We start from the raw sequence: 18,043 nt of genomic DNA on the forward strand, positions 1-18,043 counted from the left end.
AAGAAAGAAAGAAAGAAAGAAAGAAAGAAAGAAAGAAAGAAAGAAAGGAAGGAAGGAAGGAAGAGAAAGGGGAGGGAGCGAAGGGAAAGAAGGAAGAGAGGGAGGAAAGAAGGAAGAGAGGGAGGAAAGAGGAAGGAAAGGAGGAAGGGAGGGAAGGAGCAAAGGAAGAAACAGAGGGAGGAAGAGGTTGCTCACCTCAAGAGTAGTAAAGTAGGCATGGGAAGGCACAAAGTCAGGAGTATGAACTAAATTGGTGCTGTGTCCTTCCCCATGACTTTGAAGTTAGCCTGAACATGAGCTCCTATTCCTAATTCTGTCACCACTTACTATGGAGGCTGGTAATGATTCTCCTAAATGCAACTTCTCAAGGGGAAATAGTTTCTCAATATCCTTTTTAGAGGGGAAAATGAATAGGGCTTATGGAATGCTCTCAGCAGCACTGTGATAAGCATTCCACAAAGGCAGGATATTATTCACCTTAAAGGGTTCTTAGCAAGTAGGTCAGCCCTGCAGAACTGGGGAGTAAAGAGCCTTTGTCTTCAAGTTCTTCTACCCCAGCCCCATTCTGTAAAATGGGTATAATACTTCCTGCCTCCCAAGAATGTTGTGAGGATCAAATGAGACACAATATGTAAATTACTTCACAAATCTTAAATCTCTGTATCAATTCTAGCCAGCACCTCCATGCCAAGAGGTCCTTCTTACCCTCTTTAGGATCCAGCATTGACACACTTATTGCCCATCATGCTCTGTTATACTCTCAGGAATGGACTGACATGTAACCACACTAAGGCACCTCAGTGGCTAACAGCATTTTAAAGAAGGTGTGACATGCCCACATCCCCTTTTGTCTGTCTTTATGCTCTCTAAGCATCTCAGAATTCCCAGGCACCAGTCAGTGGGAAGAGAGTTTAGAAGAAGGTGAGGGACATTTGGGAAGGGGAAATGCCTGAAATCACACCCCAGGGAGGGGACTAGAAGCTGACTGCAGGCAAACTGGCTTCATGGTGGACATGAAGAACAGAAAAAATCCAGTTCTCCCACAGAGAGCATTCATTTGGGATCATGGGATTTAGAACTGTCTGGGATCTTAATGGTCATCCAGTCCAACCCTTTCATTTTACAGATGGAGAAACTGAGGCCCAGAGAGGAGGAAGCGACTCACCCAAAGTTACACAGAGAGTGAAGATTGGAACTCAGATCTCCTGACTCCAAATCTGGTGTTCTTGCCACATCAGCATATTACCAACAGAATACATCAAATTCTTTCTTTTTAACATGCTGTTCAGTTGTTTTCAGTCATGTCTGACTCTTCATTTAGGGTTTACTTGGCAAAGATACTGTCATGGTTTGCCATTTCCCTCTCCAGTTCATTTTACAGATGAAGAAACTGAGGCAAACAGGGTCACATAGCTAGGAAATATCTGAGGTCAAATTTGAACTCAGATCTTCCTAACTCCAGGCCCAGCACTCTGTGCACTATGGTGCCACCTAACTGCCTCCTCTCATAGAAAGAAGGAAGGAAGGAAGGAAAGAAGAGAGAGAGAAAGAAAGAAAAAGAAAAGAAGGAAGGAAGGAAGGTGTGTGATGCTGAGTAATACTGCTGGGATTGTGGCAGAGATAGGACAAGACAGTCTAATGAACTAGGCAAGTTAAAAAATTATGTACCCTCACCCCTGGGTTTAAAAAGTTTACCTCCTAAATACAATTTATTTCCCAATTTATTTGAGCCATCATTGCAACACATGGGATTTGGCTTCATTCACTTATTCATTCATTCACTCATTCATTCATTCACTGCCAGGTATATCATGGAGGGTGGATTTTTCAGGCATTAAAAATATTGCATCTATGAAAAGATATATTAAAGGGTTTCTCTCCTTGCCCCATTCCCCACCCCCACCCCCACCCCCATTATGGAGCTGAAGGACACTGCTCATCAAGGAGCTCCCCTTGACCCTAGCTCTGACCTTTACCTGGTGGAGGCTGCACTGATTCCAGACAGGCATAGGTGCACCCATTGAAGCAGCAACGTTTGTGTCTTTCACACACCGAATCTGAGCGGCAGCTGGTCACTTCACAAGCTCCTTTCGGTAATGTTTGGGGGGGTGGTGGACAGCGCTCATTCCGGGGATGATGGCCACCATGAGAATGGAGAGGGTATTCATAATCCTTGATCCCCCCAAAGAGAGAGAGAAAACAAGAGAGAGAGACATCCATTTTGAATAAAATGGAATTAAATGTGTATTCAGAAATAGTTCATACCTTCTCATACTATCATTTATGATGAGATGAACCACACTACTGCAACTATCTCAGTTTAGGCTCTCATTCCTTCCCCTCTTCCCCTAGTTTATGATATTTTCCCAACTGGTCTTCCTACCTCCAATCTCTCCTTTTTATAATCTATCTTTCATGCCAGTACCACTTAAGAAATCTTCCTAAATCACAAAAGTCTGAATTCCTGATCTTGGCATCCAAGACTTTCTAGAATATGGTTCCAACTTACCTTTCTGGCTTTCTGGCTTTCTCTTTCTCTCCATGTACTTTATATTATAGTCATTCTGGACTTGGAATCCCAGAGATGAATTCAAAGCCTGCCTCAGATACTAGTTTTGTGACCCTGGGCAAATCATTTTTAACCACTCAGCCTCAATTTCCTCATCTGAAAAATGGGGATATTAACAGCACCTATTTCATTAGGATGTTGTGAAGATCAAAAAACGTGGAATAATACTTTGCAAACCTTAAGATGTTATATAAGTGCTAGCTGTCATTATTATTATTTTTAGTCTCTGGTATCCATCCTGCCTTATCCTGTTTTTTTGCTCATACTCTCCTGCTTATTATGGTTTCTTTGTTTCTCAAGGTCCCTCTTTTTTTCTCAATATTCAAAGCAGATGTCACTTTCTTAATAAAGTCTTTCCTGAACCTTTGTAAGATGCAAGTGATCATTTCCTCATTACATAAATAAGCACTTTGCCTGGACTTCTCATTCACACTTAGGTCTATGCTCACCTGCTTAATAACTCATCAGTCTATTTGTATCATAGTACAAATGTTCTTGTGATTTAGAGTTTAAAGAAAAGAGATCATCTTGTGTAATTTCTTCATTTACAGATAGGAAAACCACAGCCTAGAAAGGCTAGGTGACTTTTCTGTATGAATATGTCTTTCTCCCTTTTTAAAAATATAAACTCCTTGAGAAGAGGATCTCCATCAAATCCATCTCTGTATCCCTCATGCTAAACACAAGGACCTTGTGGACCAGAGGTATCAACCACAGGGCCATAAAGCACCCCAATTTCTATTTAAGCTTGACACCACTGTTGTAGACAGTAGCTATTCAATGAAGGTTTGTGCATTGATTAAAAAAACAAACAAACTCAATTTATCTTTGCCATTAGGGAAGACTGTTTTTTTGTTGGAAAGGAACAATGGAAACTCCTTCACTGGAGTTTCAATGGAAACTCTCCATCCTCTGGCTCTAAATCAGAGGTTCTTAACATTTTTTGTGTCATGGATACTTTTGGTAGTCTGGTGAAGCCGATAGACCCCTTCTCAGAATAAAACTTTTAATGCACAAAATAAAATACATAGGATTACAAAGGAAACCACTTTTACCAGTTCACAGACCCTTCAACTCAAGAACCTCTGCTCTTAATCTAGGATCCTATGACAAAAACAGAGCCCCAGGCAAGAAACTTAAATGAAAATAGTTGTAGAGCATGTGAGCATATAGTTGTAGGGATCTGAGTATCCCCAAGCAGAGTAATGTCCTAAATGCTCCAATGTGGTCATAGCCCTGGACTGAAACATTGCTTTATTTACTTATTCATTCATTATTTACTTAGTTATTCATTCATTCATTTCTTCATTTACTTGGTCGTTTGTTCATTTGTTTATTGAGGCAATCAGAGTTAAGTGACTTGCCCAGGGTCACAGCTAGGAAATGTCTGAGGCTGAATTTGAACTCAAGTCCTCCTGACCCTAGGGCTGGTGCTCTATCTACTGTGCCACCTACCTGCTCCCTCCTTTATTTAAAAAAATTTTTTTTTCAAACAAACTCATTACAGAGTCATAAGATGGCAGAACTAGTTGAGACCTTTGGAGACCCTTCAGTTTATGGGTTCTAAAACTGGGGTCTGTGAATTCAGTTTTTTAAAAATTATATATATTTTGATAACTATATTTTAACAAAATCGGTTTCCTTTTAATCCCATGCATTTTATTTTATGCCTTTGAAAATATTATTCTGAGAAGGGGTCTGTTGGCTGCCTCGGACTGGCAAGGGTGTCCTGGACATACAAAAAAAAAAGGATATGAACCCCTGATCTATTCCAATCACCTTCTAGGAGAACACTGAGTCCCGGGCAGTTAAGTGTCTTGTTCCTTTCTAAAGTAATGAATTGTGACCTATTTTCTTTCAGTAAAAATCTCTCCCTTCTTCCCTCCTCTGAGGCTTTCACTCTCATCTCCAGTAATGGCCTGAAAAGTCAGCAGATCTAGCTCTGTTCTATTATCTAAAGGACAGGATGAGGTGTCTGTGTCCTCTGACTATCCTCTGACTGTGGAATCCACTCCAAGATGACAGAAGGAGATGCCATGAATGGGGTCTGGCTTCCTCCCTGGGGAGCCTTTAGGGAGCCGAGACCTGCTCTGACTCCAAGTTTGCTCCCAAACCTTCACTCCCCTCTGAGGAAGCCAGCACAATGCTTGTCTGAGCTCATCTGGTTTAGTGGTTATTAATAGCAAGTAAAATTCTTTCAGAGAATTTTTGAACCCCAGTCACCAAAAACTGAGAGAAAGTGTCTGTTCTTACCTTGTTGCAAGAAAGAGAAATCTGAAAGTGTTCCCTTCACTTACCTACCTAAGCTTTATTTTAGCTAGTTTTGTTCCCGAGTACTGGTCATTCAATAAACATTTATTAAGCACCAGGCACTATACTAAACTCTGGGGATACAAAAAGAGGCAAAAGATAGTCCCTGCCCTGGAGGAGCTTATAATCTAATGACTGGTCCTGGAGGAACTGGTTCCTCTGATGGGGATTGGCATTGCAGTGAAAACTTTCCACTATAGAAATGTGAGGATTTCAGGTAACCCCACCAGTCAAGTGAACAGCTCCTGGCTGGTGTCTATCTCCACATCTGGAAGGGTCTGGTTCCTTTGGTGGCTGTGCCATCTGAAAATACAGACTCTTCTACCTTCTGGCCATTTGTAGCCTATGACTGACTGGCTAAGATACTGGAGGAACTCAGAGAGAAACTTAACAGGGCTGAGGGTTTTTTATCCTGTGGAGCCCAACTTTGTAAAACCTGGGGCAATATGAACACATTTGGGGTCAGAAGGGACCTTTTTTCAGGCGCTTCATTTAACAGATTAAGAAACTGATGGCTGAAAAGGTCAAGTGCTTTACCCAAGGAGCCATAAGTAATAAGGAGAGCGAGAATTTGAATCTAAGACCTCCATGCAGTAGATTTGTTTTTCAGAATAAACCTAGATTTGAACCCTACCTCTGGAAGTGTGTGACCTAGAGAAAGTCACTTCTAGCCCCCTCCCCCATTTTATAGACAGGGAAACTGAGGTCCAAGATAGTGTAATGGAAAAAGCACCAGATGTAAAATCAGAGGACCTAAGTTTGAGCTCTGACTGTTGCTATTTATGTAAATTATTTGACCTCTCTGGGTTTCACTTTCCCTATTTTAAAATGAGGGAGTCAGAATAAATGACCTTTGATGTCCCTTTTAGCTTTAAGCCCACAACCTTTCGGTCTAGATGTGAACCTTCTCATCTCTAGGGTCCCTTTAAACTCTAAATCTCATGATCCTGCTTCCCATCATCCCAGAGCCCCCACCAATATAAACTTGAGAGCTCCAACAGGATCTCTCAACAGGAAGACCTGGGGGAAAAACACCCAGGAAATAAGCAAGAAGAAAAAATCTTTTATTTCCTGAAACTTTAGTTAAACTTTTAAACTAAATAAATTTTAAATTAAATAAAACTTTAACTTTTGTTTCCTGGAAAAAAAAAACCAAATATCTCAGGGAAAAGTTCATCTGGTGTAATCTAGGATGCTAAGATTTAGGAGTTGAAAGGGACCTGATTCCTTATTTTGTAAATGGGGAAACTGAGACCCCAAGCAGAGCAATGAATTATCCAAGGTTATATAGGTAGCAAGCAAAAGAATCGGGATTCAAAGTCAGGTCGTTTGACTCCAAATTCAGTGTTCTTGTACCCCACCTAGGGGAAAGTTGTGGCAGAGCAGAAAGAGCACCAGGATTGGAGTCAGAGGATCTGAATTCAAATTCTGTCTCTGATACTCACTGCCTATAGTGACTTTGGGCAAGTCATTTAAACTCCTGGAGCCTCAATTTCCTAAATCATGGAGGTTGAACAAGATGGCCGTTGAGGTCCCTATTATCTTGCATTTTTGGATATTTTCTTTTCTTCTAAATATTTTCTTCCCGTCCCTCTAACCCCTGGGCATGATATAATGGGAAGAAGGCTGGATATGGAACCAGAGGAGCTGAGTTCAAATCCTGACACTTACTAGCCGTATGACTGTGGGTAAGTCATTTCATCTTTCTCCTTTTGCAAAATGAAAGGGTTGAACTAGATGTATTTGAAAGTTCTTTCTAGCTCTAAATACCTGATCCTTCTCTTCTGTAGGTACAGGTGCTATTACACTCTTAACTGACATTATATCATATATAATAATATATAATAATATATAATATAATAATAGTAGTAGCTAGTATTTATATAACAATTGAAAGTTTGCAAAGCACTTCATGTGTTATCTCATTTAATCCTCACAATAACCCTGAAAGGTAGGTGCCATTATTGTTCCCATTTTACAGATGATAAAACTGAAGCACAGGGACATTAAATGACTTGCCCAGGGTTACACAGCTGGTAAGTGTTTGAGGCAGGATTCAAATTCAGGTCCTATGACTCTGTGTACAGAGATCTACCCACTGTGCCACCTCGGTGCCAAAGTTTTTGGTATAGTGCTTTATGTTTTTCCAAAACATTCCACACCCATTATCTGCAGCACCCCAAAGGTCATACTACATGTATTATGAGCCCTATTTTACAAAGAAGTTAAGTGATTTTCCCAGTCACATAATTCTGGTCAGCACCAGACACAGGTCTTCATTCTCGTGATACCAGGTCCAGGATTCCACCCACCATTGCAGAGGAAACAAAATAAATAATGAGATGTCTGTCAGAAGAAGACAATGTTGATGTCAGGGAAAAGACTGGCTGATAAGCACAGGTAGAGGTGAATACGGTGATGGAGGAGGGAAAGGATGGGAGAAGCTGGGAGGATGGCAGTCTCACCAGCCAGGCATCTGACGCAGGAAGGGATCCCAGCCAATCTACGGCAAAGGACTGCTCTCTGCATTTTACAGGGGGCTTGTTTGACTATCCAAGAGAGGATTAACTGACACCCTCCGTTTCACCTTTAAAAACAAGGAGTGTCTGAGACGTAGTGTTACCAACAAAGTTGGCGGATTGTTCTCACTCCCCTGCAGATGTCTTCAGTTCACAGATGATGGTTTGGGCAACTGTGATTTTGTCAATGACTAGAAACAGACTCATAAAGCTGAAAGGGAATTTCCATCTGGTCCCAAACCAAGATTTTGCAGGAAATTATTGAGGTCAGCATAGGCTCAATAGGAGTGGAAAGATTTCGAACAATCAGAAAACTCTTCCAACATAGAATGGGATGCCTCAGGAGGCAGTGGGTTCCTCCTCGTTGAAGGTCATGGAGCAGAGGATTATTGATATATTGAACGAGATTCTTATAGGCACCTCAGTGGTACCATAGACAGAGAATTCAGCTTGGCATCAAGAAGACCTAATTTTAAAGCCTTCTTGTGATACTAACAAGATGGAGAACCCTGAGAAAGTCACTTAACTTCCCTGTTTCTGCCCTATAAAATGGGCATAATAAATAATTGCACTTTGCCACCCAGGGACATTGTGAAGTTCATATGGGATAATACAAATAAGGTGCTATATGAATGTCAGCTATTATTTATCAAGGTTCAAGTTGGATTGATGTCCTTCTCAATTCTGAAATTCTAGTATTCTATGGATTCTGTGTCTTACCCATAATCACACAGGTAATGAGGAGAAGATCCAGGATATGAGTCCTATATCCATTGCCTTCCTGAGCCCATTTCGATGAACTGAACTGAAGTGATATGCTCAAAGTCATTGGCTTACCAGTGACAAAGCAGGGATGAGATTCTAGGTTTAGTGGCTGTTACAGTCCCGTCTGACTCTTCACAATCCCATTTGGGATTTTCTTGACAAAGATACTGGAGTGGTTTGTCATTTCCTTCTCCACTCATTTGACAGATGAGGAAACTAAGGCAAATAGGGTAAAGTGCCCAAGGTCACCCAGCTCATCTGAGGCCATATTTGAACTCATGAAAATGAGTCTTCTTGACTCCAGGCCCAGCACTTTATCTACCACACTTTCTCCTGCTTAAAGAACTAATCGTTTACTGCCTAATTGCTAGGTTACAGTCAGTAATTTCCAAGATGTAAGCAGGAGAAACAACTCAATTCCTTTCTCTGTTAGCTCATTTCCTACAGAATTAATGAAACAAGCTGGTCACAATATTATTTGCATATTAATCTGACAGGCTAAGCTCCCTGCTTTGGAGATGATTAAAGAGCGCATTACTTATATTATATATCTAGGAGCGAGAAGCTAACTTTTCCACTCAGTGTGTTTTCATCAAGCTTTATCACTTGAAAGTTCCAAGTAAATTAAGATTAGAAGCTAAAGTGGTTTTTAATTTGCTAAAATGCTGGGAGATGGTTTTCTGTGCAAGAACAGCAAAAATGAGCCTGTGAATATTATCCATTTGGGAAGTTCCCTTGTCTTTTAGGGAAAGATTCTCTGACTTTATGGCACAGATGAGGTTAGCATCTTAGAAAGAAATCTCCACCAGTATTTACTATAGCAACAGATGGTTATGAATGACCAAGAATTACTGCAGGCCAGAGAGGAATGAGGAAAGGGTCGAGTATTTCTTGCTATTTCATGTCCTGTGAGGTACAGTTTAAAAAAAAAAAAAGGGTGAGGTTGTTGTTAGTGAACTCTACGAATGGTTACTTGCCATGAACAATCCCCTTTTATTCTTTTACTATGTATCTGGAAGTGCCTGTTTGCTTTAGTGTTTGTGAAGTTCAATAAAAAAGTAATTTAAAAAATGGATATGTATATATTCTGTAATCATTCAACAAAAATTTACTAAGTGGCTGTGATGTATGGAGCAGCTAGGTGGCTCAGTGCATAAAGTGCCTGAACTTTATGGACATTATATATTATATTATATATGGACATTACATATACATGTATATGTATATATATATTAACATACATACATACATACATATATATAGATATATAGATATATACAGAGAGAGAGAGACTTTATGAGCCTAGATACAGGAAGACTCATCTTCCCGAGTTCAAATCTGGCCTCACACTTACTAGCTATATGACCCTGGGCAAGTCATTTCACTCTGTTTGCCTCAATTTCCTCATCTGTAATAGGAACTGGAGAAGGAAAAGGCAAACCATTCTAGTATCTTTGCCAAGAAAAGACCAAATGGGGTCAGGAAGAGTCAGACAAGACAGAAACACCTCAACAACTACAACAACATGATATGTAGAGCATTTTACAAGGCATGGCGGATGGAGCACAAATACAAAGTTCAGATAAGACCCAGCCTTTCCTTTCCTGGAGTTTAGGGTCTAGGAGGGATTCAAGAAAGCTTTGGGTAGGGGAATAAGCAAATTCTAAGAAAGAACGTCCATTGATCTAAAGAATAATAACATTTGAATTTTCGGTGGTTTCAAGGGGCTTCACATCTTATGTTCTCATGTCATCCTCAAAACAGTCTCCTGAGGTGGGGCAGGACAGGGCTTATCATCTTCATTGTACACGTGAGAAAACCGAGGCTAAGAAAGGTTAAATGACTTCCTTCAGATCATACAACTTGTAATTAGTGAAGGCAAGACTTGGGCTTAGGTCTGACTCTTCTGCCTATTTTTTTTTTATTATTCACTGTTTTCAAATGAATAAATGGATTTTTGCTTCTTGAAGACTAAAATCACAGATTATTTATTACAGGTGAAAGGACTCTTAGAACTTGGAATTCTAAAGCTGGAAGGGGCCTTAGAACATAGAATGTCAGACTTGGAAAGAATCTTACAACATAGAAGGAAGGGCCCTTAAAATTCAGAATGTCAGGGCTGGGATGAATCTTTACTCGGAGCACTGAGCCTGGTGTCAGGAAGACCTGAGTTCAAATCTGTCCTCAGACACTTAGCAGCTGTGTGGCCCTGGGCAAGTCACTTAACCTTTGTCTGACTCAGTTCTTTAACTATATAACAGGGATAATAATGGCACCTCCCACCCAGGGTTGTTGTGAGGATCAAATGAGATAATATTTGTAAAATGCTTAGCATAGGGCTTGGAACATAATAGGCACTTAATAAATACTTGTTTCTTTCCTCCCTCCTTTTCTTCCTTCCTCCCTCCCTTTCTTCCTCCCTCCCTTTCTTCCTCCCTCCTCCCTCCCTCCCTTCCTTCCTTCCTCCTTCCCTTCCTTTCTTCCTTCCTTCTTCCCTCCCTCCTTTCCTCCTTTCCTTCTTCCTTCCCTCCCTTTCTTCCTTACTCCCTCCCTTTCTTCTTCCCTCCCTCCCTTCCTTCCTTTCTTCCTCTCTTCCTTCCTTCCTCCCTTTCTTCCTCTCCTCCTTCCTTCCTCCCTCTCTTTCTCTAGTCCTTCCTTCCTTTTTCCCTTTCTTCCTTCTTTCTTTCCTTCCTCAATCAAAAAATGAAGAAACTGGAAAAGGTCCTAAAAGTGTGTGGAGAGAATAAGCCATCCTTAGGTGTAAAGTTGAGGGCACATTGCACCTTATAGTAACAGCGACCACAAAATAGAAACACAAGATTCTTATAGGCTCCTAGTCCCTAGGTCTGAGAGGGAACTCAGTGATTATCTCCTCCAACTTCCTCTTTTGATGGATCAGGATGGCTTAAGCTCTTTGCTTGATGGGACAACTTCCTAAGATCTATGTAACTCCCAGACATTTTCATTTCTGAGAACTTATGGATAGGATGCCATAAATTCCCATGGGTAATTGAATATGATTACTCAGTGATTTTATAAATTCAAAGGCTTATTAGATTTTAAATTAGATGGAACTGAGCATCACCCAGGTCATTTGACTCCTAATCCAGTGCTTTTCACTCTACCATATAGTTCTTATGTATGATTTGGAAACTGTGCTCTTAACTGACTTAATTTTTATATGTAGTTGTAACCTCCCTTTTGGAATATTCCCCCCAAACTGCCCTCAGGGGTTGAATCTCCAGAGTGGCTGCTATCTCAGGTCCTAGGGATAACCTTGTGGGTGACTAAGCCTATTCCTGTAGTTCATGAGCCCCCGTTGGTGTTTTTCTCACTAACAATTACCCAGTAGGGTTAATTTGTTCTTAGCAAAGGCATTTACCCAAGGGATATAGTAAAAAAAAAAATGCCCTCTCCATAATCTAGTGTATATTTTCCACAAATACACATTGCTTGTGGGAAAAGTGAGCACAAACTTGAAGCAGTGAAGCAGATATGTAAGGAGCACATATGGACCAAACAATTCATGACTGTTGGTACTGCAGAGCATGGTCTACTTCCAGAGCTTTCACATACTCCCCTTGGGTACAACAGCTCTGTTGGGTGGGCCACACAGGTAGGCTTCCAAGGTCCATTCCTTTCTTAAATACATAGCTGTTTCTCTTCTCTGCTGCAAGGGGTCACACTCTTTGAACCCACATCCTACCTTGAGTGACTCTCTCTCTCTGTATCTATATTTGTCCTCAAGTGTGTGTCTCTGCTCCCAGTTAGATGCATTATTTGCTATGGGTCCAGTAGTTCTGATGACATTGTCGATGTGGGATGCAGGAAGGGAAGGAGAGGAGAGAAAGTCCTCTCCTCTGCCCATATAGGGATTTCCTCTACAAAGCCCCCAAGCCAAGACTCTTCAAAGACTAAATGATTTGTTTCTTTTTTATATATGGTTAGGGGGTATGACATATTTCCTGTGTGATGTCAATTGGCTTTATCCAATGGCCAATTTTCTAGAATCCTCTCAAGTTGAAAAAGGAATTTATTCCCACATTGTTGTGAGATTATAGAAAAACTCTTTAATATCTCCTTTCTATTTTATGATTACATTCTAGGATTTCTATGATCTCATCAATTGGATAGGGTCCTCTCCAGATTACAACCCATCCATGCCCGCCTATCCTCTCGGATGACCACCTGGCATCTAGGTGGTGCACTGGCTAGAGTACTTTGCCTAGAGTAAAAAACCTCTGTGTTCAAATACAGCCTCAGACCCTTACTAGCTTTATGATCCTGGGTAAGTCACTTAGCCTGTGTTTGCCTCAGTTTCCTTCAACAGTAAAATGAGGATAATAGTATCTACTTCATGGGGTTGTTGTAAGGTTATAGTGAGGCTCTATTGGTAAATTGCTTAGCACAGTGCCTGGCACATAACTGGTACTATATAGATACTTATTCCCTTCTTTCCTCCCTCCTCCCTCCTCCCTCCTCCTCCTCTTCTTCCCCCTGTTCAACTCTCATCCATGTCCTCCCAGAAGCTCACTACAGGGATCTTCTTCCTTCCATAACTAAGCACATGGAGTTAACCGCTGATTTTTGCTTCTCTCAAAAATCACATTATCTCTTCTTGTACCTTGTACTAGGTTTCAGAAGGAAATGTAGTCCCATAATGATCTAATCTCAAGTTCACCTCCCCCTACATATCTCAGATTCAATTCAGCAAATAGGTATGGGCCACCTATGATGTGTAAGGTATTGTAGAGGATACAAAAATGAGAAAAACGCACAAAACCTAGGCTCTGCCCTCATGGAATTTACAGTTTGACAAGCAAAATGAAACAAACTAATAATAAACTATAGTAAGGAAAAATACGAGAAATCCATTAGAGATGGAAAATAAAGAGTGACAAAGGTTCAGAGAAGAGATTGGGGGTAGGGAATCTGGCTGGGGGTAGCACAGGGTGATCAGGAAAGACTCTTGGGAAGGGGGGACTTTGAATCTCGGCTCTGCTGTTTCACTGCCTGTGTGGTCTATGGTGGGGGGAGGGGTCATTTCCCTTCTCTGGGACCTGGTTTCTACTTCTGTAAAATGAAGGGGTTAGACCAGATGAGTCTGGGAAATCTTCTAGCTCTACATTCTATGAAACTTATGAGATGGGCCTTGAAGAAAGGATGGCAAAGAGCATGAGAAACAGAGGGATGGAATGAGCAAAGGTGCAGACCCAGGATATGTGGGAATAATAAACTTGATGAGGAAATTAGAAAGGAAGGTTGAGGCAATATTGGTCAGAGCCTTTGATGCCATGCTGGAGTGTCTGGACTTCATACTACCTACTTCAGAGGATTATGGTGAGGTAAATACTCTTTACAACATCTAGGTCAAGTCTACTAATTGTGGGCGTCCCTCTGGGCTCTGTCCTGGGCCGTCTTCTCTTCTCCCTTGATACTATTTCACCTGGTGATCTCATCAGCTCCTATGGATTCAATTACCATCCCTACACTGATAATTCTCAAATTGATTTACCCAGCCCTAAACCCTCACCTCACCTCCAGACTTCCATATCCAATTGCCTATTGGACATCTCAAACTGGATGTCCCACAGACATATTAAACTCAACATTTCCCAAACTAAGCTCATTATCTTTCCCCAAAGATCTTCACCTCTTCCTAGCTTCACTATTACTGTTGAGGGGACCACCATCATCCCAGCCACCCAAGCTCAAAACTTACTGTCAGCCTCAACGCTCTCACCCTACCCTACCCCGTACCCAATCTGTTGCCAAGTCTGCCAATTCTGCTTTATAGCTTCTCTCATATATGTCCCCTTCTCTCCTCTGATGATGTCACCACTCTGGTGCAGGTTCTCATGCCTGGACAATTACAACGGCTTGCTGGTGGTCTGCCTGCCTCAAGCCTCTCCACACCACAGCCCATCTTCCCCTCCGCTGTCAAACTGGTCTTCCTAAAGTCTTTCCATCTCAATGCCCAACCAACTCCCACGTCTCCCAATTATCTCCAGGATCAAATATAAAACTTTCTGTTTTGATTTTCAAGCTTTTCATAACCTGGGCCCCTCCCCCTTTTCTCCAGTCTTCTAACACTTTACTCACTCCACATGATCAGCAATATGACAAGTCACGGCAAATCTGCCATGGTTGACAAAGTGAGACTTGTCGCCTTGCTGTTTTTTGAACAGGACACTCCTAATTCCATACCTTTTTTCTGTCTTTCCCTCATGCCTGGAACTCTCTCCCTGCCCAATGCCATTTCTTGGCTTCCTCCAAGTCCCAGACAAAATCTTACCTTCTACAAGAAATCTTTCCTTAACTCCCTCAATGGTAGCGTCTTCTCCCTGAGATTATCTCTAGTCCATCCTGTCTGTACTTAATTGTTTGCATGTTGTTTCCTCCATTAGACTATGAACTCCCTGAGAGCAGGGTCTGTCTTTTCCCTTCCTTTTATCTCCAGTATTTAGCATAGTGACTGGCACATAGTAGGTGCTTAATAAATGCAAGGTTAGGAAAATCTACTGAACAAAGAAAGACAGCTCAAAATGAAAGGGGTTCTAATGGGAGGTAGGAGGTCCCCCTCACTTGAGGTCCTCAAATACAAGCCAAATGACAACTTTCTGGGATTCTTGGTAAGGTACAGGGTGGACTGGAAAGCTTCCAAAGCTGTTGTAACTCAGATGTTCCATGACTTGGTGATGTACAAAGATAAAGAAACAAGGGAAGGGGATGAGCATTTTTTAAGCACCTATCGTATGCCAGGCATTGTACTAAGTGCTCATGATCCAAAGAAAGGCAGAAACCAGTGCCTGCCCTCAAGGAGCTAACACTCTAATGGAAGAGACGATATATAAATAACTATAAATAGGCACGTAGAAGAGTAAGGTAATCTGACACAAAAAGCCTTAGAAGCTGGGGGGAAGGGGGACCTAAAGAGGCCTCTAACAGAAGATGAAACCAGAGCTGAGTCTTGAAAGAAGTCAGGGGATAGAGGCAGAGATGAGGAAGAAGAGCATTTCAAGCATGGAGGACAGTCAGTGGAGATGGGATGTGGCACGCCATATGTAAGGAACAGCCAAAGAGGCCGGTGTGACTGGCTTGTAGAGGGCATGAAAGGGAGTGACACAGAAGACTAGAAAAGTAGGAAGGGGTTAGCCTGTGAAGAGCTTTGAATGCCAACCAGAGTATGATAGGGAAAAGTGAGTTACTTCTCACTCTCACTACTCTTTATCCAATGACATTTATCTATGAAGACATCCTCTCCTGTTTCTCCTCCTGGGCAATTTGTTGGTCATTTGTCCCACTTTGCAGCCTGCACACACCCACCACAGGCCTCTCCATTACCCTTTCGGTAACCCTCAACTTAAATTTTTCAGCGACTCTGCTATAATAGGGCTCAAAGCCACCCAGCACCACTGGAAGAGTACTGCTGTTGAACAGATGGACCTTTGTTTTAAAGAGAAGCTTGAAGTAGTTAAAAATCCATTTGGAATTATGCAAATAAAGTGACTAAAATGCCCCTACCCTTTGATTCAGAGGTTCCACTGCTAGGCACAGAACTGAAGGAGGTCACTGACAAAAAGAACATGAAATTATTTACAGCTACACTTTTTATGGAAGCAAAGAACTGGAAACAGAGCAGATGCCCAAAGATTGGGGATGACCAAATAAATTGTGATACATGAGTATAATATAATGTTATTGAGGGACAGCTCAGTGACTTAGTTTTAAATATATGATATGTATTCTATGTTTTATATAATATTTATATATAATATAATATTATATATATATAATATAATCTATGTTTTATTGTATTTTCATTTATTTTATTAAATATTTCCCAATTACATTTTAATCTGGTTAAACCAAACTCAGGAGTGTTGTGGGTGCATGTGGCCATGTGTTTAACATCTTTGTCCCCCACTTCTCAGTCTATCGTTTGCAAAATCCTGCCTGCTCCCTCCCTGAATTTTCATCCAGAACATTCTCAGAGCACGTGAACATCATCCTCATGAAAATCTGAGAAGATGCCTCTTTGAAATGTCTTGCTCTGTGTGCGGATTTGTTGCTGTTGTGTTTTCTTCCCCAAAGGAGCCATGATTCTTCATGCTGGAGTTAAGAAATAATCAGTTTTATTCATTAGGGTATTACTTAAAGACCCAGTTCTAGCCTGAACCCAACTGGTACCAACATCTTTTTTTATGAGTATTATACTCTTCCTTTTTTGAACCTCAAGATTTGAGATGAGGGGCTGCTGAGGGGAAAGGTCCGTTGAGAGAGAATGTGGGGACTCTGTTGTTTGCCAAAGTCTCCTGTCTCCTGAGAACTCCAGAAAATCCAGGAAAAAAGGGATGCGGGATCAACAATTTGGATCATCAGGGCTGGAAGACACCTTAGAGATTATCTAAGGCAATGTGGCATAGCTGAAAGGGCCTTGCACTTGAATTCAAACCCTGATTTCTGCCATTTCCTAGCATTTCCTCATTTTCCACCCAGCTTCACACATTTTGAACTTCTTTCTTTGACCTCTCCATCAGGCACCCTCACTGGGTACCTCTTCCCCCTCACCCCTTTCTAACTTCCTTTTTTATGTTGTTTCCTGCTGTCAGATTGTAAGCTCCTTGAGGGCAAGGGTCATCTTCTTTTTCATACTTGTATCCCCAGAGTTAGCACACTACCTGGCACATGTTATTATTCAATCATTTCAGTCACGTCTGACTCTTCATGACCCCATTTGGGGCTTTCTTGGCAAAGATCCTGAAGTGGTTTGCCATTTCCTTCTCCAGCTCATTGGACATATGAGGAAACTGAGGCAAACAGGGTTAACTGACTTGCCCAAGGTCACATAGCTAGTAAGTGTGTGAGGCCAGATTTGAATGCAGGAAGATAAGTCTTCCTGATTACAGGAGTGAAGTTCTATCCACTGCACCACCTACAGCTGTAATTTACAATACTGTAAATGAAAAGAATCCTGAACCAAACTAAATGTGGCATAATCTTGGCCCTGAGGAAGAGAAGAAGAAATATGCTTTCTCCCTTTCATTGGTGAGGTAGGGGAACATGGATGGGTGACGTTACAAGCACAGTCACTGAAGTAGTGACCATTTTTCTTTGTTAAAAGGTAAGTGTTTTCCTCTGTTACAAGGGAAAGCTAATTGGATATATATGTGTGAGTATTTATCAAGAAATGACCTAGAGGTAAATAAAGGAACCAATATTTTTAAAAGGACCATATAAAACTCACTTTGCACATTTGGGGTCACAAAATGTAGTTAGCATGTTTCACGCACTTCCACTCCATTTCTCATCGCTGTGGTTTTGTCCTGAGTCCTCTGAGCTTGGAATCCACTTCCTCTTCACCATCACCTTTCCGGAGCCCCGGTCTCTTTAAACTCAGGTCAAGCATCACCTTCTACACTAAGTCCTTTCTGATTCCCCCAAATGCCGACGTCATTTTTCCAAAAATTTATTTTGATTATATCTAATGATGTTCAAAGAGGGGTTGAACAGAGCTCCTCTTCCTGCTAACCACATTCTCCATCATGACTTAGGACCAAGAAGATTTGTGCTTTGAGATGCAGAAGCATCCTCTTACTGGCTGCTAAGCAGGAAAGGCCAATGATTCACTGGACCTTCCAAAAGGGTCTGTGCATGGGTCCAGATCAGAGAGGGGACTAAAGGGAATAGATTTAGTGCCTCAGCTCCTTGGACCCACCAGATGTTATTAGTATTAGACATATACAAGTCATGCCCTCAGATAGAATGTAAGCTCCCTGAAGGCAGGGACTGTTTTTCTTTTTTCTTTGTATTGACAGCACCTAGCAAAGTGTTTGGCACATAGTGAAGTTCACTCTTGATTGACTAATAGAACTCATAG

At 41.4% G+C, this 18,043-nt stretch overlaps 1 protein-coding gene across 4 annotated transcripts in view; it reads right to left on the bottom strand.

Annotated features, from left to right (window-relative positions):
* The window catches only part of WFDC1 (WAP four-disulfide core domain 1), a 50,060-nt gene that overhangs the window by 23,962 nt on the left and 8,055 nt on the right, over positions 1–18,043 (bottom strand). For all 4 annotated transcript variants that reach the window (XM_027845914.1, XM_027845908.1, XM_027845902.1 and 1 more), the window contains exon 2: positions 1,977–2,172. In XM_027845914.1, coding sequence (XP_027701715.1) covers positions 1,977–2,172 — 196 coding nt within the window. The remainder of the gene's footprint in view (positions 1–1,976; positions 2,173–18,043) is intronic.

This window comes from Vombatus ursinus, unplaced genomic scaffold, assembly GCF_900497805.2.
Source record: "Vombatus ursinus unplaced genomic scaffold, bare-nosed wombat genome assembly UNPS02005286.1, whole genome shotgun sequence".
NCBI lineage: Eukaryota > Metazoa > Chordata > Mammalia > Diprotodontia > Vombatidae > Vombatus > Vombatus ursinus.